Consider the following 21,536-nt stretch of genomic DNA (forward strand, 5'->3'; position numbering starts at 1 on the left):
GTAAGATGCATAATAAAAAAAAATACATATACTATAATGATTTATTTATTGTAAAATAATTATTTATGGATATTTATACTATTCAAAGAATGGAAATTCCAAATTTTTAAGTGTCAATTTTCTCAAAACTATAGTTTTTATTAAATATATTTTAATGCCTTTGCCAATACTCCTAAAAACATTCTAGATGCTAAACTCGTTTAAAAATTGTCTACGGAATTTCCAAATATAAGGCGTTACAATTCGACTTACAGTTTTATCGCATTCCCGAAAAAGAGCAAACAACACAAAATGTTTGGAATTTTCACTTTTTATTTGTTACAATTTATTGACTGTGTGTTTTCTATAATTAATGTGTTTAAAATTTCCATCCAGTTAAAGGATAATGATATCACTTAGGTTTCAAATGAATATTCCTGAGCATACACAAGTCGCGTGCAGTGGCTTTGCGACCAACTGCAGTTTGAATATCATAAAATCTTAAAAGTAGGCCTGTTGTGAAGAATTCTGGTAGAGCCTTCAATAGACAAGGAACCTGCAACAAACTTTATTAACCAACATTCTTTTGATTAAATCAGTATATGTTTTTTAATATATTCTCACCAAAGTTTGTGGCATCCCTTGAAGAACAATTCGCGTTCTATCTTTTCCGCACTCCACCATCAAGCGTAGAAATTGTAGAATGAAATGAGTTTGTTGAGAGATCTCGCCATCTCGACCAGCCAGAAACGAAAACGTTTTGAACAATCCATTTAAAGCCATTTGCAGAGGATCCCTCAAAACAACTGACTTTTGTCCGTTCGTAGTAGTTTGATTTTGAGGACTTTGTGAACCGAAAATTGTATTTGCATCACCAGTTTCATTAAGCCTAAGAATTTTATTTGCTGGAACACCAAGAGCGTCAAGCTCTTCAGCATCCAAGTCTCTTCTTGTTCTTTTCCTACTATTCCCCTGACCAGGATTGGAGTTATTATACTCTAGTGTAGAATATATACAGTAAACACAGAGCTTTGCTAACTTCGATGACTGAGGCTCTACTAGATCCTCACTGCTGCAACAAATAACATTTAAGAGTTAACGCTTTAATTTATTTATTATCGCTATCTAAAAAGATGTACATACTGCAAGGAATTATATAGATATTGTGGAATGATGTGATTAATAAGGTTGAGTGTGCAGTTTTCAATATCCAAGTGAAAAATGGCAAAAACAAGATCAACTGCTTGATCAAGTTCTTCCTGGTATCTATACTTTAGCATCTCCTTCACCATATTCGTAACAAACCAAAGTGATCCACCAGTGCTTAACAAAAATTCAAATGTTAGAGTGGCCTGAATGTTGATCCATCCTCGCTGATGAACACTGTGCCAAATTGATTCCAGTTGTTCAAGTATAGGCTGTCTGGATATAATTCCATGAGACATAGAAACAGTGTGGGGTTTTGCTTTGTTTTGCGTTGGCGGATGAACATCATATTGCATCTTGCGAATAATTTGAAACATTAAACTTGATCTTTCTTTCAAGTTGTCCTGCATCTCTTCACCAGGAAGCTGAGTAAGAAAGTGCTGCACCATGTTCATAGGCTTTAGAAACGCATCCTGATGCGTTATACTCATGTGGGCGCAGAGCCAGGCAGCAGCACATACTGGTAAACAACAAGCAGCTGCTCTGAGACCATCAAGGGCTCTTTTAACATCGCTTGCGCTTAAAACCCCACTTTCCCATGCGCAAAGCAATTCTTTTACAGCTCCCATTGAAGACTGACAAGTTAAGTGCCATTTAATATTACTATTTGTGAAATCTGGTTCTGGCGAATTAATCTGTGCAAGAAGAGTATCCACTCTGGATGGATCTACATTCTGTAACATTCTCTGAGGAGACTTTGGTTTATTTCTCTCAGGCATACATTCTCTGACCCATTGCTCAAAGAAAGAGTCTCCACCCTCTTCTAAAACGACGTCCGAACCATACATTTGCACAATTGCGCAAAGCATCATAAACGAAATATCAAATAAAATTGCTCGAGTAGCCGCAGTTTTACCTGGAACCGGTTCGTTAATCTGTTTACTGCATTCGTTAAATTTTATCAATCTGGTCACAAACGTTTTCAATTTTCCTTCAGTTGTCGCCACTGCTAGCATTAACTCTAAACTTTTGCCTGTTAAAACTTGGTAAAACATACTAAGAACAGCCTCCTGTATCTTTGTATAATCCGCATTTAATGTTTTCAGAATTCCTGCCAATGTTGGCTCTGCTCTAAGTATTACTTTCGGAATTGATAATGTTGGTGTATTAGTGTTCTCAATTTTTTGCAATGCTGCCATTACACCTTCTCTCCTATTACTTAGTTGCTTTACCTGTTTCTCTGTAATTAAATTTACTTTCTGCAATTCATTCAGTAGATATTCTACTGAGTTACAAGAACATGTTGTATCCATTATATCTAATAAGGGTGTAAATTGAAGAAGTAAATCAAAAGCATCTAAAATATCTTGTGAATATTCAAATTTTTCTTCTCCATTTACAGTGGCTGCATGAAGTTCCTTGAGAATCAAAGGTACTTTTAGAAATGTTATAGCTCCCCACTGTGATTCCTTCACACTGCCAGTCACATTGTGCAAACACATTAAACAGGCCCGAATTATTTCACAATAAAGTCTGGAATTAGTATAACTCTTCAGTCTTTGGACCATAAACATCTGATTAACAAATACAGCAGTTTCTGTACTAGGGTTTATTAATACTTGAACAGCAAATAATGGTTGAAGACAATAAGTGATTGGCTCCATCCTATTTTTCTCCTGATTTTGAACTAGTGCTTCCATTTCTAGATTACACAATTTTTTTAGAGACTCCTCTATTGGCACTGAAGACTTCCAACTACTTGCTTTTTGTGAGGATTCAATTTCTTGACATTTTTTTACAACCTCAACATATAAGTCTTTGTCATCGTGCTTTGCTAAATACATCATTGCACATAAAAAATCTGAGCCAAGCATTTGTTTCAAAATACTTGCAGGTTTATCTATCAAGTCTGTAGATTGTAAGTGTTGAGTATTTAAGGCATGAAAATAACACTGTAACAACCAGTGAACAATGGATAATACAGCAGCTGCTAATAGATCCTCTTCTGGTTTACCACGACAAGTTATTCCAACTTGAATAGCTTCTAAAAATTCTAACAAACTCACTATACAATGTGGTTTGTAAAATGCATCATATTTGCTGATTCTTTGAAGTACGGCTGCATAAGATACTAATTGGGAGCTTAATGAATGTTTTAAATATGATAATACAAGTTGATTAGGACCAGGCCCAACTAATGCCTGTTGCAATATACAATCTGCCAGATTGTATACATCTCCACTTACTCCTCTTGGAAGGATCTAAAAAAACTTTCATGTATTTTTTTCCTAAAATATTTAAATTGTTTATAAAAAAATGTTACTTACTGTTTTAATATTAATACCCCATTGTAAGTCACTCCATCTTTCTCTCCATGCTCTTAATAACAAAGCCTTTAAGCTACTAGTTTTACTTGTTACTTTGGTTTCCATCGTTAATGTGAATAAATTACACATAATTCAAGTACACAGACTTATCTTATGATTAAAATCTAAGGAATAAATGCTACATTTACAAAATAATTCTAATTTGATAAAAGTAGCAAATTATTGAGCAAGTAATTAATAAATAAAATCGTATAAATATAAAGTAAAGATTAACTTAATTTATAATAAAAAAGAAATAAGGCGTTTTGGTTTGGAATATAACCTAACTTTTTCAGGGAGTAATGAAACCCTTACAAAATACAACTACTTTTATCGGTAGGTGAACATTTAACTCAGTACATGTTTTTTTAACAAAATATTATATACCTACCAATTTTAATTCTAATCAGCATATTTATAAGTAATAATCGCATGAATCTCTGTAACTCCATGTCAAAATATACATGTGTATAATGTAAACTGATGTAAACTATCGAGTATCGCCATGACATCGTGTGATTTCGGGATCTTCGGTTAACTTCGGTTTGGTCAACTTCGGCTGTTGCAGCACTTGCAGCTTCAAATTAGTTCAAATATGTATTATACATATGTAGAATTAGAATATAGATGTGAAAGAAAGGTCAGTGTGGTGTCTTTCTTCCACTTTCTTCGCTCAAAAGTTGGGATCGTTGGGATTGGTTGGGATTACGTAGTTATACCAAATTAAATTTTTAATAGCAGTAATAAGCTCTCACAATGTTTTCCTTCTCGACATATCATTTATGTATTTTTGATTAACTTCATATATATAAAATTTTATGCATTAAACTATCAAAACAAAATATATTTAGGATTTGGTGAACAAAAAATTGAGGTTGGTACACCTACTTAATCTCGACCAATCCCGACTTTTGTGCAAAGCATCGACGGGAGACCGTTTACAAAAGTGCAAACAATACTTTATTATTACTACGAAGACTGCGGGCACTCTTGTCATTTGTCAAAAGCTACTGGACTCTTTGTTTTCCGGAGACAAATTTTATTATAAGAAATATATACTTTTATGAAACATAGGATAGTGTTCAGCAGCGCCAATTGATGATACATGCAGTTTCTCTCTATTTTACCGCTAAGTCAAGAAATTGGTTAAAATAATATTGGTTAAAATAATATTGGTAAAAATCTTCTTTTTTGAAGTGCAAATTATACATAAAATACTAATTATTTTACTTCCAGTATAAGAACCTTTTAGATTTGTTTCCCTAATTATTTTGTACATGATATTGTTTTTCTTTAATTTAAGACATACTACGTTCTTAACAATTAATTAAGTGTATTTCTTCAATTTCGATCATTTATCTTAAAAAAAAAAGGTGGCAAATGGGCAGGTTTATGCTCTAGCCTCTACGTAATCTGTTAAAATAGTTTTTTGATTAAGTTATCTTTAACAGCGTAATTTGCTTGTTGTACAATGTCGGTAATGAATTTCCAGTTTTGCCTCATATAATGATTTCTACATAAGTTTACACAATCAATATTAAGCTATCAACTTTTCTCTTATTTTAATGCCTGGTTTTAATAAAAACTTTGTATACACCACATAATTAATTTTATTGCATATTTTAGATTTATTTTTTTAAAGATTTTGTCTGTGTCTCATTTGTAACATTCACAAAATAATTTTGGAAAAACATCTTCATATCTTTCAACGATCGTTCCTTCAGATGCATTTGTTTGTTTCACAGATTTTCATAGTTCTTTTAGAAGTCTAAGCTCAATTTTATGAACATTGGAATAACAAATAGTCATAAATCTTAATTGTAATATAAATTAAAATTGCAAATCCTAGATCATTTTTATTGCCAGAGTAAACTGCAACAAAGACATATTAAATAAATTAAAATTAAAATTAAATTTTCCTTATATCAATATGATAAATTTTCTTACTTCATAAGGGAAAGCGGTGGCATTCCTGGATCTGCTCCTTTTTTAAAACCTGCAAGTTAAATTTTAATGAAAATTTATATATATATATATAATCTGCTAGTAATTATTTTACTTTGTTTTTCAATCATTCTAATCATAATTGTTTTCATATAATTATGAATATCAATTAATGTAACATAAAATAAACTGAATTCTAACCTAGATACAAGATAGCTGGAATAAATCCCCAATGAAAAACAACTTTGGTAGCATTCATAACTGTTCCGATTTTTTGTTTTGTACTCGGACTTAATGCCATTTTTATGTTTTTTAGTTTATCAGTAAAATCTTTAATTCTACAAAGTATAAAGTTTCATAAAACGTATACAGTTTTTACAGGTTTATAAAGAAGAACCACAAGAAAAACTGGTCTCTCTCTAGGCTAGGAGACACTACGCAGAGACTGCTAGAGACTGACTGACTGAAGTGCCGACGTAATACATAGTAGAGTTATGTTCCAAAATGCATCAACAAAATTACAAGCACTATATTACCATTCGTCCACAATCACCATTTTACCAGTGAAGTAATACCGGAATTGAGCCTTTTTGCAGAAAAACACAATTACAACAATCATGTATGCTATGTAGATGTGTGATTGTTATGCGTATATGTATTTCCCTTCCACTTGGCATTTTACTGCAAAAAAAAACTCAATTCTGGCATCATTGGCTGACGCAGCTCTCTCTCTCTCTCCCTCCCTATATCTCTCTCAAACAAAAAAAAAACTAAACGACCTTAAAACAAGAACTTTTTCAACGAGATCAGAAATAATCGAGACCATTCACTGGTAAAACAACAGTGCACAAACATTTCGAAAATAGTACATTAATTTATCAAAAATTAAGTATTAATAATCGAACCCTTTACTCTGTACGTCATACGAAGAAAAGAACAATCACAGAGATGATCGTTCTTAACTGTTGGAACTGTAGGGTGTAGTCCTTTCAAAGTGTACATATTTGTACAAAATTCTTCGTGAAAAATCTTACGTACTACTACGTCACACTACTTTAAATGCTCCAATATCTTGGAAAATGTTCCAAGCGACTCCAGTCTTTTTACATTTCGCTAATTCTACTTTGATTGTCTTTAAAAAACATACATATAACCTATGTATTATGTGGCAGCATTATTAAATTAATCTATTCACTGTCATCGACTTATTTTTTTAAGGTAATGAAACGATAATTTGAAAATATAGTAATCTAATTGCTTAGTCATTTTATGGTTATCAGTCTGTAGATTTCTACATTTCTTTAATGTTTTTCTAATCTTTAAATCTTACCATTTTCTAATAGCATCAATTTTTACTATTTTTTGTTTCTGACATTTATGGTTGTTTTTCTTCTTGCAGTTTGTGGTTAAATAGAGGGTCCTGCACAAGGGGATAATGTACATTATCTTACAAAATAAAGCTAAAGTGAATAAACTGTGATGGGGCTGACTGCAACCATCATAATATGGATAGCTATATGGAGTTGCCTGATGAGAGCCTTTTGTTTGGCTCCTCAGGCATCTCCCAAACAAGTTCCATGCGATAAAACAAGGAAGGTCTTTACTGAATCCTGGGGAGTTATTAGCGATGGTCCTTTAGGCTCTAATTACACTCAAGACTCCCATTGTGAATGGCTTATTAAAGGTAAACAAATTTTATGCTCACATAAGAATTCAGTAAACTTATATTGTATAGTATTAAATATTTAGGTTGATGAAAATTAAATGAAAAATTAATGAAACCCTTAATATTTTACAGCAAACAATAGTTGCCAATATATTACATTAAGTTTTAGAACTATGGGCACGGAATGTAGCTATGACTATGTTTTTGTTTATGATGGAGACTCATTTCGATCTCCACTTTTAGGCAGTTTTAGTGGAAAAACTGAGCCCCAACAAGTTACTTCCTCCTCGGGTTATGTAAGAAAACTTTCAGATTTCTTTTGCACCTGTTGTCTATTAAAATTAAAAAAGATTTAGGAGGAAAGTGTTTTTGTTTTTTCAGATGCTTATTCTTCTATACAGTGATACAAACTATGTATTGGATGGATTTCATGCAGAATTTTCTGTAACTGACTGTCCAAATAATTGCACAAATCATGGAAAGTGCATTAACAATACTTGCTTCTGTGAAAATGATTGGGGTGGCAGAGATTGTTCCAAAGCCTTGTGTCCAAATAACTGTAATAATGGTGGTATCTGTGGTGCAAAACGTTGTCAATGTCATAGAGGATTTTCAGGACAATCATGTTCACTAAATAGCACACATCCAGAAGGAAATAAGTATGTTCAAGAGCAAATTTAGAAAAAGTTGTTGGGTAAAAAAAAATGATAAAAAACATTAATTTTCTATAGATGGCATTGGCTTTCTCATTCAGAGGGAGGCTTGACCCCAAGGGCAGCTCATATTGCAGTTTATGTAAAAAGTACAGATTCTCTTTATGTTTTCGGAGGTTATGATCTCAACTATATACTTGGGGACTTAGAGATATATCGATTTAACACAAGTCAGTGGGAGAATGAATATGGTGAAATTTTAGGTATATCTATAATTAAGAACAGGTTTGTTTTATTTTTATTCGAAATTAGAAGATAACTTTACTTTTCTTTAACATTCATAGAAGGAGTTTCGGCTGCTGAATATTTGGATCCAATGTTAATCGTTACTGAATTGGGAGGTGGTGCTGGAGAGCAATATGGTTTGCCAGCAAATTCAGTCTTCTGGCAAATATTGAACAGTATTAATAATACCTTTAATTTACACGAAAGAGCCTCCAAAGCTGGTTCTCATGGCTGGCGGGATATTCGGAACGTATCGAATCAAAATAGTTGTGGGAAACAAAGTAATCAAATAAGGCAAAACAAATTGAGTAACCCGAGGACTGATGATTCTAGAGAAAAATATTCAAGACATATTAAACCTCTGTATTCGCAAACTATATCTACAAGGTAAAGAATAGATGAATTTCTGAGGAACACAGCCAGAATTCCTCGCTAAGCTTTCACTTTTCGACTTTGGAAACGGAAGCTTATCGAAGGCAGGAAAACGTTTTTGTTTCTCGAGTTTTTCCGAGCGGAGACCGAGGCTAATCTGTACACAGTAGACGACACAAAAAAAAAACACTAAACCAAATTTAACGTTTTATAAACTCAACCTAATCGCGTTATTAATATTACTAACAAATTATTTATAATTTTATACTTAACGAGGAATTTCGAGTATATTCAAATTTATTTTCTTTTTTTATGTAAAGGCATCGTAGAAACTTGTATAAAAAGTCCACAAGAGCTGCAGAAGATGAGGTTTCCAAATCAAAGAGCCTCGATGAAATTCTACCGGATGATATGCAAAAAATTTTAGAGCCTAAAATCCCTATTGATAGCTCCCGCGAATTCGCAGAAGCGGAACCAATCTTGGATGGTTCTTTGCTCAAACCTAGCCCAAGATATGGACATGCTGCTTGTAAATACGAAGGTAAACCATTTCTAAATGTTTAGTCTACATTATATTTGAAAATCAACAATCTTTTGACATCGCAGGTGGGTTTGTCATATACGGTGGAAAGATATTAAATGGCTCATTATCAAATGAACTTTGGCATTACGACGTTTTTAAAAAACAGTGGACATTACGAGCAAGAAATTCTGGTTTTTATCCACCAAGATTAACGAGACATTCGCTTACATTAGCGGCAGATTATATTTATCTTTTTGGTGGCAGTACCGTCGACGGAGAGTTCTCGTCAAATTTATATAAAATCAAATTAAACCTACGTAAGAGCTAAATTATATAGAAAAGTATAATGGAAAAATCTTTATTTTAAAATGTCAGAAAGAAATATATATATATATATATATATATATAAATTTTACATTATAGCCGATCCTGCAGGAAACTCTGAAAAATGGAGAGAAGTTCGACCACGCGGTGGGAAAGAATTGGATGTTCGCGTTGTAGCTCATTCAACTGTTTATCATAAAGCAACAAATTCACTGTTAGTTTACGGTGGTGTAGTTGCCAGTGTTGCTCGTTTCAGCAAATTATCAGACAGAATGTTCGTCTTTCAATTGGATAGAAAAGTATGGTCTGAAATTCACTATCCAAGAGCGCATTTACCAGATACCTATGTTCCTAGAGAACGCGCATTTCATACTTGTAATATTATAGGTAAGCTAGAATTTATTACTATTTGCTTCCTTGAAGGCATTTTCATTAATCTCCTACATCCTGTTGTATATTCATCTGCAGGAAACTATTTAGTTGTATTTGGTGGTTATTCTCATAGGCATAATAAAGAAGAGATTTGTTACGATAACCAAATGTACCTTTACCACCTGGGTTGTCATGCATGGGTTAGTCATGATGTCTTAGGGGTAAATGACAAAGGTGAGTGCTTCACTGCAGTTTATTATTTCAAAGAATATAAGATGTAAATGAAGAAATATAATTTTCAGACTCTCGTTATCCCAAACAACAAGGGGTATTTGCACATGCGGCAGACGTGCGAAATGGAAACACATTGTTGTTGGTTGGTGGTTATCATGGTAACGTTAATGCCGATTTATTAGCATATACTTTACCTCCAATGCTAGCTCCAGGCGATGATGATTTTATCGAGCCAGAGCAAATTTGTTCGAGGCATAAAAGTCTAATGGAATGTGCAGCTAATCCAGAATGCGGTTGGTGCTCTGCCGATGAGGTTTGATATAAACACAAGATAATATTACATTTTTGATACTAATAATTGTTATTAAAGTGATTTTCATACAATTTGTCTTGTTATAGATATGTTATGGCCGTACAGTTGGTAGTAATTGTACGACGAATCTTCAAACAACTCGATGTCCAGGCGTATGCCCAGCATTGGGTGATTGCCATTCTTGCCTGATACATGGACAACCAGGTGGTGGTTGGGGTATGAATGCCCGTGGAAAAAGTTCAGTTTCGAATAAACTGAATTTGGGCACTTGTACTTGGTGCGTGCAGAATGCACGATGTCATCACAAAGATGATAATTATGGAGTTTGTGGGTTAAGGGACGATACACCTTCGCAAATCCCCGGCTGGTGGGGACCGAAAGGCACGGAGATTATTAAAGTCGAAGAATGTCGCGAAATGGATAAGCGACCTGGCCTGACGTTTCTCAAATACAAGCCTCCGGTTAACTTTAGCCAACCCGATTCTGTTACAATAGTCAATGCCACTACTGTTGATTTTAACGTTCCGTCCATGCAGGGTGCTAAAACAGAATCTGCGCTTGGTGGTGAGATGATAGCAAGATTGATAGGTTTTCTAAGACCACCGCAGTATTTTTGGGACAATACGGTTGAGCAACTGAATATTTGTGTCAGTTATAATACTGCTACTCTTCACGTTTCGCATAATAATGATCCTGACAAAATGGTGAGTAGAAAATTCTTTACCACACATTGATTTATACTCTACTGTGTGAAATTAAAAAGAATTGATAATTACAGGAATTGGTTGCAAATATAAGTGCAGATACGTCACACTGCATACCGCCTAGATGGCCGGATGGCCAGCGAATGGTCCTATCACCAGGTCGATTTCTTTTGGACTTCGAATCTAAACGAATGATAACCGCGAGCTACGCGGATCCAAGTAAAATGGAAATTACGCACAATCGTCAAACAGAAAATCCAAAAGTTTTTACCTTCGAATACTTGGAGCCGTATCAAAATGGATCCTGCCATCAGTATAAAAATTGTTTGCACTGTTTAACTGATTCTTCTTGCGGTTGGTGCGATATTTTAGGAAAATGTTTATCACGGGCGATCAACGAGACTGAAAGTTGTGCCATTGAGGAAGCCGTGGAAGTAGAGATGGGGGTTACGAAGAGGACTTGGGAATGGCATTATTTAACGATAACACCATCGACTTGTGCTAATTGTTCCAATTACATATCCTGCGAATCTTGCGTTGGTAGCAATTTGTGCGAATGGTGGACAGAAGAGGCCCGCTGCGCCAGAATCGGAAGATTGCCAAATGCAGTAGTCAGTTTAGACGAATGCCCCATTCCTTGTCGACAACGTTCAAATTGTACTCAATGTCTGGATGAGCGTGGAAGATGCGTATGGTGTGAGGCAACGCAAGAATGTTTCTCATTCTCTGTTTATACATCGGAATATCAGTTTGGTCTTTGTCGAGAATGGATGGATCAGGCTGGACTAATGGGGGTAACCTCTAGGTCGGATTCTCTGTCCGGAAATGATCAATGTAAGAGCTGTAGTAGACACTCCAATTGCACTAGTTGTTTACATTCGTTAAGCTGTGGTTGGTGCTACAGTTTGGAGAATCCTATTGTCGGGGCTTGTGTCCAGGGTGACTTCAACCAGCCGCATTTGAACTGCAGTTCGGTTATCAATGAGCAACAAAATAGCAGCTTGTCAGAAGAAGATTCTGGATGGGCTTATGCCCAGTGTCCCGACGTGGATGAATGCGATCTCGGTCTACACGATTGCCACCCAAACGCTGTTTGCACAAATACACATGGGAGCTATAGTTGTCAGTGCAAGCAGGGTTTCAATGGTGATGGTAAAAAAAATTGCACAAAGACCTGCTTTGAGAAATGTGTGAACGGTTATTGTAGCGAGGCTCCAGAATATAAATGCGAGTGCCATCTCGGCTGGACCGGATCGGATTGCAGAACTAATTGCGGCTGCTATAATCATTCCACTTGTCTACAAGGTGAGGGTATTTGCGACGAGTGCCAAGACTGGACAACTGGTAAATATTGTGAAGAATGCAAAGCTGGTAGTTACGGAAATGCCACGAGTCCACAGGGATGTAGAAAGTGTAACTGCAATGAACATGGAGACAAGAAACTAGGTGTTTGCGATAGAGAAACTGGACTTTGTTTCTGCAGGGACAACACAGAAGGCAGTATGTGCGAAAGATGCAAGAAAGGATATTATGGAGATCCACAGAATGGTGGAATGTGTTATTATGGTTGCATGTCCAGAGGAATGTTAGGAGGCGAGGAAAACGGTAATGGGAAGCAAGGTCTTGGAAGTAGACACTCTCAAATGTCTTTGTGGGAAACACATTTCGGGGATTCTCCTACAAGAGAGTGCCTGTGGATAGTCAGTCCAAATACCAATCTTTCATCGGATGCCATGACACCAGATATACAGAGTGTGATTCAATTCACTATACACAATGACATTAACGTCAGTTGTCAAGAAAACAGTGTCTATGTTTATGATGGCCTTCCTGAATTTGTTTCGTCATCTACCAGCCATCAAAGCCAGCTTCTGGGTGTCTACTGTACGGAAAGCACTAATTATCCAGTAACGGTAGAGGCTAAATCCGGATTTTTGACGGTTCACTATAAACAACTGGACGAGTTTGAGGGATTTAATGCAAGCTACGTTGTGATGACCTGTAACAATTGCCCAGAGAACCGAGAATGCAGAAGTGGAAATTGTTTATGTAGAGCAGGATTTGTAGGAATCAATTGCGACATAGAGTTATGTCCGAATAATTGTTCATCGGCCAAGGCTCGAGGTATTTGCGATAAAGGATACGGGCACTGCGTATGTAATCCTGGATACGGAGGACGCGATTGTTCCATCAAGATAGAGGAACATCAATTAATATTCACTGAACTGTTCAACTCTGAATATTTAGCCGACCATTTGGATCATTTAAGAAAAACTTTACCAAGATTTGGTCATAGCTTAGTCGCTGATAGAAGGGGTAGTCTCTGGATGTTTGGAGGCTACTCCTTGAGTCACGGCCCACTCAATGATATTCGTCTCTTTGATACTAAGAATAACACGTGGATGCCGGTAACTGTTGAATCAACTTCAGAAGCATCTATGCCTCAAGGCCGATACTTTCATGCTGCTGAAATTGTCCATAGTAGGCAACAGATATACGTGCACGGTGGACTATCTATGAAAGACGAAGGCATTCAAGGACTGTCCAACAACACTTTAAGCGATTTCTGGAAATTCAGTTTGCAGAATCAAAGATGGAGTCAGATTACTCAAGATGATTCCACCAAAGAAGAACCACCACCCTTGGCTGGTCATAGCTTGACTCTACGCAGGGATGGTGAATCAGAGAGCTTATTATTAATTGGTGGATTTAGTCCCAAGTATGGATATCTTGATACTGTTTGGGAGTTTAATCTGGAATCTGACACATGGCATATTGTCAACACAGTAGGGAATGGTCCTTTAGGAGTTTATGGTCACTCAACAGTTTACCATAGTAGATCTGATAGTTTTTATGTTTTTGGCGGTTACACCTATGCTATTAATAGAACTTTTATATCCAATAAGCTTTATGCCCTTAACTACAAAACTCAATCCTGGTCCATTCTTCCACCATTCGAGGATGATTTCACCGATGGAAATAGTTTGGTAGATATAGTTTTAAAAATTATAATTTGTATAGTTATTTTGATCAAGTATTTAATTGAAAAATTATGTTTCTCTTCATTTTTCAGCCACAGGCTAGATTTCTTCATTCGGCTGTTACTACGGATGAATATATGGTTATATTTGGAGGGCGTCAAAATCCTCACAATACATCAGACTCCTTAATAGCTTACAAGTATTCATGCAATCTTTGGATTAGGTTGATCACCAAAGATATGGAAATTATTGGCAGCCCTCCACCACCAGCTTATGCACATGCAATGACTCATGCGGATCCTGAATCTAACGCTGTTTACGTGGTTGGTGGATTTGACGGTGGGATTAAAAGTCACGTCACGCTGATTAGTATACCTGATGATTTATGTAACCTCTGGACAGATAAAGCCACATGTAGAAAATATTTCGGGTGTTCATTTTGTGCAGTCACTACGATAAGTGGAACCAATTTTTCTTACTGCTTTTCCAATGAAGTTTCAGCCAACAGGGATGACAAGTAAATATAAACGTTATAAACTATAGGATTTATTTGGTCATTACGGTAATAAATTAATATAACATAATTAACCAAATATTTCTGTTTTTAGGTGTGACGTTAAAGCTACTCAATCACAAAGATCAAATGGACCATTTTGTGATTCAGCATGGATGTCAAGTAGAAAGTGTCAGAGTTTTAAAACTTGTACAGAATGTTTAGCCGAGTGGCCTTACTATAAGGACGATGAAGCGATATGCAAATGGTGCACGAATTGTCCGAATGGCAAGTGCATTCCAGTAGAGAAAGATTGTGACGAACTGAATAAATGTTCGGTGAGACAAATATCTGCCACTGACGTCAATCAATGTTTGGAACGGCAGTGCCCAGCAAGTGATTGTGAAAAATGTAATAGTCTCGGCGATTGTGTGTGGACACGACAAGTTTTAAAAACTTGTAAGTTTATTTTAATATTCCTGTAACATTATTTTTTATAATCAGAAGATTTGATATTCTCATATTTAAATCCGCAGCTGAACTAGGTGTAAAGGTTACTGGAGAGCCTGCGTACGACTGGAATTGTGTATCGGAAGACATTTTTGAAAGATCAAGTATAAAAATGAGCAGTACGCACTGTGAAAAGAGATGCGCTGAACACAAGGATTGTAGAAGCTGTTTGAAGGGAACTGGTGCTGAAGGTGGCTGGAAGGAATGTAGATGGTCCACCCAGCTAAACGAAGTAGGTTTATTTTGTCAAAGAATCTTTTTTAATTATTTGCTATGATAATTTTGTATTTTTAGTGCATATCTCCGTCTTATCAACCATTATATTGTGCTGGTGGTGTTTGCGGTTTAGTCTTAAAAAATTCGGATATAGACCACTGTCCAGAACCATGCTCTGTATTTAAACAATGCAGCACTTGTCTGAAACATTCTCACTGTGGTTGGTGCTCACTTGATTCAACCAATATCACAGGCCAAGGAATATGTACGGAGGGTTCACTGGAAGCACCTACGGATCATCCAGCAGGAGGAACTTGTGAAATGCTCTACAATCTGCAAATTTCTAGAAACGAATCACGTAAGTCATTTCTCTCAATTTGGATGTTTTTGAATTTTATAAAATGTTTATTATTGCAGCTATTATGACCACGCTACGCCCTCAACATAATTCAGAGTTAATGGATGCTGGGACGGAGGGAAATGCGACTGTAACGATGTCAAACTTAATAATACCGCCAAAATTTTCTTGGTATTACGTACGCTGTCCTGCTGAAAACGAATGTATCAATGGTCATCATACTTGTTCTCCCCAAAGTGAAAAGTGTGTTGATTTAGAGAAAGGATTTGAATGTGTTTGTGGAGATGGTTATAAAAGTGAAACGTAAGTATTTTTTTTAATAATTTTAAATATTTATTTCACAATTCTTAATTACATATTTATTTTATATTAGAACTTGGTCATACAACGAGTATGGAAGGAAAATATGTGTACCAATGTGTACACAAGGCTGCGTACGGGGTACTTGCGTTGAGCCAAATGTTTGTCGTTGTGATTTTGGATATGTTGGTGCTAATTGTTCCATTCAGTGCCAATGCAATGGACATAGCGACTGCGCAGGACCTGACAAATTGGACAATTGTTTAGAATGTCATAACAACACAATGGGACCTCAATGCGATAAATGCTTGCCGCTGTATGTTGGAAATCCAGCTGATAATGGTCAATGCGTGCCTTGCCTCGAATATTGCAACGGTCATACTCGCATTTGTATCAATGAAAGCATGACTGTCCCGGTAAAAGATTTAACATATTAATATCCTTCCATTTATAAAGAATGGCGCTATTTAAAAATCATATTTATCCTTTTTTATGCAGGATCCAAACTCTGTGGATAAAATGTCCATTGAATTATTAAAAAAACAGTTAGTCGAAGGACCTGTTGCAAAAGCAAAATGTGTCAATTGCGGAAACAACACTAAAGGGGATAAATGCGGTGAATGCATGGTTGGCTATTTCAGAGGAACTGAAGATTTGCGTGATGTATGCCGACCGTGAGTATATCTGGAAAAAAATAATAAACGTTTTACAGTATAATGAATAATCATACAGTTAATTATATAATAGCTATCGGTATCTTTTATATATTTTGCATAGATAAAAAGAGATAGCTGTAAAAGTGGTATAGATCGATATTTGGATGTAAAGCTTTCTTGCCTCCGGATTTGAAATATTATAGGAGTTCAATTAATCGAAATTGTAAAATCTTTATAGGTGCGAATGCCATGGGCATGGATTTACTTGCGATCCGGTTACGGGCGAGAAATGTAACTGCGGTAATAATACGGAGAGTGAGCCCTCTTGCATCAGTGGGCCTACGAAAGGAACGAATCCAGGTGGTACGCCTTGTTGGATGGTTCAGTGTAGTAAATGTAGAGAAAATTACGCGGGCACGCCAACCATGGGTCATCAGTGTTACAAAACAGTCACGGTCGATAATAAAATGTGCTTTGATTCTAAATTGATAGGTATTGCTATAATATATTTTTATTAATTTTTCCATTTAATCCAAGTTTCTAATGATATATAATTTTGAATAATTCTCTTTCAAGACGAATGTAAGATAAAACCAAAACCGCTAAACCCAGGTCAAACAGTTTTCTACATGGTGCAGCCACGATTTATGAACGTTGATATCAGAGTAATTGTGGACGTGACGCAAGGTGCTTTAGACCTTTTCTTAAGCCCACGTGATGATTCATTTGTTGTTACTTTGAACTCATCCACTGGTTACCAAGATGTACGTATCATTGATTACAAACTCAAATTTTTTAGAAATCAATTTATAACAGATTTTTTTTTATTTACTTTGTAGGTGGAGCTAGATGGTAGATTTAGGTGGCGAAGAGACTATCATGATTCGTGGTTAGAGGAACAATTATCTAGCAAGGTGAAAATTGTGGAGTTCTATCCACACAGCAATTTTCCATTTATGTTAAACGGGACAACGACTGAAACACATTGGAATACAGCATCACAATACATAGTAATGGAGCGTTACGCTGAGGGTCTAGCAACCTTTTTAACAATCGAAAGGAGGAACACATTTTTAGTGATACGTAATTTAACAAACCGATTGGTACTAACTTTGCCACAAGACAAACACGAGCTGGGCCAAACGAAATTCCATATCGCCCTTAGGGCGATAGATCCGATAAATCCTGAAAACAATGGACGAGCTGCATATGGAATGATCTTTTTCCGTCAGGATCAGTTACATATTGATTTGTTTGTCTTCTTCTCCGTATTCTTCTCTTGTTTCTTTTTATTTCTCGCGGCATGCGTCGTTGCTTGGAAGACTAAACAAGCTGCCGACGTACGCAGAGCCAGGAGAAGACATGTTGTTGAAATGCTCCACATGGCTAAGAGGCCTTTTGCCTCTGCCACAATACTGTACGATCGCGATGGCAATGATTGCAGTCCTAATTCACCTCAGAGAAAGGGTAGACGTAACAAAGTTGCTAGTTTTCACAGTGACGTCAGGCCTGTGGCTGTAGAGCCCACTGATGATGGAGTAGCCGCCGTAGCTACCGTTTTTATCAGGCTACCTGGCGGCAGGCAGGCTCCTGTTAAATTAGCACTAGGCAGCTCCTTAATTTTACTCACTAGAGTTTATCCTGTTAACAGCAGGGTCTTTCTTAGAAGGAGAAACAGTCATGCTTTGAACTGATACCTGGTCTTTCTATCCCTGCCTTCCAATCGTGACCAACCGGTTTTACTATAAATTGTTTCACAATCTTTGAATCTCATTCTAAAGAGATTTTTAGCCAATAGCAAAACTCATTTTTGTATCATTTTTTTTTTTTTTTGAGGTCATCTAATATTTTTCTCAGACTCTTCACCAGTACTATGAATATCTCGAAGGATTTATTAAGTTATAGTTGTAAAGAAAACTAATCGATCAAGCCATTGCCAAACATTTTACAAAAATCTGTCGACAATTTACCTAATGGTGCAGAGTCTCTTCTTAATGGATGGAAACTAACATTGTATCATAAATTAAACCTAATCATGTTGCAAGAATGATATTTAACTAGATTATAAAATATTATCATTCCATTCCATGACGAGACTGTAAGTTTGCACTTATAGTATATAATAATATAGCTATACATTATTAAACTATATTTATAATAAATTCGTGTATTGTGCAGTTTTTATAATAACGACGTTTTATATTGGGAGAGGGTTTCTTACTTGGATCATTGAATGATATTAGTTCAATTATTTCTTGTGTATTTTACACCAATTGTTGCATAGAATTTAAGTTAAACAATTGAATTCTTCACACCACTAGTCTTTTACGCACCATATATTGATATTTTCAATCAAAATTGCGCGATGAAAACATTTAATCCTTTTTATAAAGGTTTCATATATTAGGGGATTTCAGTTGGATTCTTTCAACATTTTAACTGAATAATATACAGTTGGTTATATCAGGTTTTCTACAAGTTTTATATAAATTGAAAAGAAGTCATAAAAATAGAAGAAAAAGATAGAAAAAAAATGCATCAACGGAGATTTGATCCAAAAATACGTAACTAGCACAAGAGTAATATTAAAGATTTTAGGCAATGGTAACTCTTATAAGGTGGAACACTCTGATACTATAGATTGGCATAGTAAATTCTGTTCCTATCGTATTAGAGAGGGCATAGGTATCAAATCCGTAATAAATTTTCCAAGCTTTAATAAAATAAAAATTTCAGTAATTTCTATCAGCCAAACACTACTATTTGTAAATAGAATATCTTGATAAACTTATAAATTACAACCCCATTACGATATTATACAAATAATATTATAATCCACTTTAACAAATTTTTTTTCTTGGATTGCAGAAAAATGAGTAATTTTATTATCTTCTCCTATTTTCTTAGAAAAGAAATGTATTATAAAAATGAGAAGTTGCAGAAGGATGAATGCAATGTCTGATACTATTGTTATTGGCTCGAATTTGTATATGTACCTTGGAATCAATGAGATCATAGTGTCCTATCGATGGAGTCAGTTTGGCTTTTCTTTCAAAATCGACTGTTGTTTTATGATGAATATAGGAGGTATGATACGTAAATAGAGATATATATCGAATTTAAGTCGGAAAAAGAAAACATTGTGACCTGGTACAGTTTATATCCTTTGAAGCCATCAGTATTAAAAAAAGATATTAAGATTTTAATCTTTTACTAGAAGGGGGAGTCCCCCCAGAACGTTACAAAGGTTCCTATACCAAACTGATTTGATTGGGATCTGTTAGAATAATGATAATGATTAGCATAATAATAAATTGTATAAACGTATCGATAAATATAATTATTTATAAAGGTAAAAAAGGAGTAAAGCGTGAATGAGAGTATTTGTACGTATGAGAGAAAGAGAAATAGCGACTGGAGAAAAGCGTGCGTCATTCCTAATTGTTCTGTAAGTTTCTCTTAGAATATGAAAAAAACTGATTGATTCCTTTTTATCAATTGTACCAATTGTAATTAATACTGATTGTGTAAATAGCGTGATGCAAATTGCATTGAATCGAATGTTAACGTAAAGTAAGTTCTTTGTTCAAGCGAACGAAAGAAGGATGTATCAGAGATTATTAAAATTTTGTGCAGGAATATTAATCAGAATCATATACACGATATGGACGTGTTAATTAGTGAGAATCTTTTAGGAGAAATGCCAGAATAAAGTTAAATATTAGTTTTATGAATCGTCATGAATTTTAAATTCCTTTTTTAAGGTAATAAAGTGGATGCAAATTATTGTTAACGAAAGCAAAAACGTAGGATCATATCAATGGAGATTGGTTTTGTTATCGAAGTGATTGACGCAAAATGTTGCATAATTAAAGCGTATAATAAATTCAAAATTGGGAAAATGATTGTATTGGAAAAGAAAGAATATAAAAGTTAATAATAGAGAAAGGAGAATAGTTCGTATGATACTTGTTTCTAAGTGTATCGATATTCGTTGATTAATCATTAAGACGATTTGTTGAATCTAGAAATATACTTAACAATTTAAATTTCACTCGTCGATATATATATATAAATATATATTTCATATCAAAATTTAATGCGCAATTTACTTCTAAAATAATGTTTTTTAAGACAATATAAATGGATTCGATTAACGTTTTATCATTAACCGAAATTTGTACAAATTATTTTGTTCGTAAGAAGGCGGTGAAGGATAGAAAGGATTATCCAGGAAAATAATGCAAATACTATTTGCACTCATATAATTATTATTTATTTGTCTTATAGTATATATACAATATTATAATATTTTGTCATGTCACGTGAGCTATCGCACTGTCCTAATAATTCTTTACTCGCGATAATCATGCATAAACATTCATACACACACACTCAATACCATTTTAACACATATAAAAACAAATATACATGTGCACACAATAATATACAGAAATTATAATATTTAAGTGTACATTTATCTAGGTTTATTTATAGAGTCATTATATATATATACACTAAAAATCTGATAAATGTATCATTTCTTCGTTGTACAGATCTGAGCGTTATTTTCGAAATATTATATTTTATATATGTAATTATTATGCGTTACATCGAGCATATACATATATAGGTACGATATCTTCCATTTCCGGTATTTGGTATCTTGCGAAGAAATAAAAAGTGGGAAGTAGAATAAGAGAGTCGGAGGAAGGTAGTGAGGTTGATTGTAGGCACGGGTAAAAAAGATATATTTTAATTGTAATAATGGTTGTGAAAATCGGCTTTCATTGCTCTTCTTTTCTTCTTCCTTTTCGTTTAGTTTCTTCTTTGCTCTCTGAAAGTCCGATTGCTTCTTTTGAAAAGCAGTTGCTTTAGTGAAAAGGAGTAGTTATGTAATAAGTTGTACAAATGGAGAATTCACGAATTGTATTGAAGAAGCTTTAATAAATGTATGGAGAAGAAAGTAGATCTGCTTTGTAATTATACCTTTATAATTAATAATAAGTTAAACAAAAGCGCGCGATTTTGTATTGTCAATAGTAATTTGTACAGCTGGGGTATTAGCGTTGATACTGTAATATCAGTAGTACGTAATAGTATTTTAAGGAATTGTTGTGGTAAAGCGTTGCCATGGTATC

At 34.9% G+C, this 21,536-nt stretch overlaps 2 protein-coding genes across 4 annotated transcripts; one reads left to right on the forward strand and one right to left on the reverse strand.

The window, feature by feature from the left end:
• Positions 1 to 27: 27 nt before the first annotated feature.
• MED24 (mediator complex subunit 24) lies at positions 28 to 4,018 on the reverse strand. Of its 2 annotated transcripts, none has more exons than XM_066741421.1 (5): positions 3,883 to 4,018; positions 3,453 to 3,616; positions 1,123 to 3,386; positions 604 to 1,048; positions 28 to 535 (listed from the first exon to the last, which is right to left on the reverse strand). In XM_066741421.1, exons 2-5 carry the CDS (start codon positions 3,579 to 3,581, stop codon positions 392 to 394), a joined length of 2,982 nt encoding a protein of 993 aa, XP_066597518.1. In that variant the 5' UTR covers positions 3,582 to 3,616; positions 3,883 to 4,018; the 3' UTR covers positions 28 to 391. The 2 variants fall into 2 exon arrangements, with proteins under 2 accessions (XP_066597518.1, XP_066597516.1); XM_066741419.1 differs by having other exon boundaries at positions 604 to 1,051.
• Positions 4,019 to 5,742: 1,724 nt separating this feature from the next.
• Megf8 (multiple EGF like domains 8) lies at positions 5,743 to 21,364 on the forward strand. Of its 2 annotated transcripts, none has more exons than XM_066741417.1 (23): positions 5,743 to 6,653; positions 6,835 to 7,119; positions 7,234 to 7,397; positions 7,483 to 7,760; positions 7,833 to 8,017; positions 8,099 to 8,426; positions 8,732 to 8,952; positions 9,018 to 9,251; positions 9,358 to 9,645; positions 9,727 to 9,864; positions 9,933 to 10,177; positions 10,264 to 10,881; positions 10,956 to 13,868; positions 13,955 to 14,379; positions 14,471 to 14,814; positions 14,892 to 15,097; positions 15,160 to 15,439; positions 15,499 to 15,742; positions 15,813 to 16,155; positions 16,238 to 16,413; positions 16,634 to 16,887; positions 16,972 to 17,159; positions 17,235 to 21,364. In XM_066741417.1, exons 2-23 carry the CDS (start codon positions 6,915 to 6,917, stop codon positions 18,087 to 18,089), a joined length of 9,132 nt encoding a protein of 3,043 aa, XP_066597514.1. In that variant the 5' UTR covers positions 5,743 to 6,653; positions 6,835 to 6,914; the 3' UTR covers positions 18,090 to 21,364. The 2 variants fall into 2 exon arrangements, with proteins under 2 accessions (XP_066597514.1, XP_066597515.1); XM_066741418.1 differs by having other exon boundaries at positions 9,370 to 9,645.
• The last annotated feature ends 172 nt before the right edge of the window (positions 21,365 to 21,536 follow it).

Source organism: Prorops nasuta, unplaced genomic scaffold (genome assembly GCF_024137725.1).
Source record: "Prorops nasuta isolate Cenicafe-Biocafe unplaced genomic scaffold, Cenicafe_Pnas_1.2 PNAS00025, whole genome shotgun sequence".
Taxonomy (NCBI): Eukaryota; Metazoa; Arthropoda; class Insecta; order Hymenoptera; family Bethylidae; genus Prorops; species Prorops nasuta.

What these genes read in the sequence shown, in the direction of transcription:
- MED24 (XM_066741419.1), bottom strand. Translation starts at nt 3,581, where the DNA reads ATGTGTAATTTATTCACATTAACGATGGAAACCAAAGTAACAAGTAAA. An exon ending in TATCTATATAATTCCTTGCA is followed by an intron (nt 1,052 to 1,122) that starts GTATGTACATCT and finishes TATTTGTTGCAG; the next exon opens with CAGTGAGGATCTAGTAGAGC. An exon ending in AAGGGATGCCACAAACTTTG is followed by an intron (nt 536 to 603) that starts GTGAGAATATAT and finishes AGTTTGTTGCAG; the next exon opens with GTTCCTTGTCTATTGAAGGC.
- Megf8 (XM_066741417.1), top strand. Translation starts at nt 6,915, where the DNA reads ATGGGGCTGACTGCAACCATCATAATATGGATAGCTATATGGAGTTGC. An exon ending in CTTAGGGGTAAATGACAAAG is followed by an intron (nt 9,865 to 9,932) that starts GTGAGTGCTTCA and finishes TATAATTTTCAG; the next exon opens with ACTCTCGTTATCCCAAACAA. An exon ending in CATCCACTGGTTACCAAGAT is followed by an intron (nt 17,160 to 17,234) that starts GTACGTATCATT and finishes TTTACTTTGTAG; the next exon opens with GTGGAGCTAGATGGTAGATT.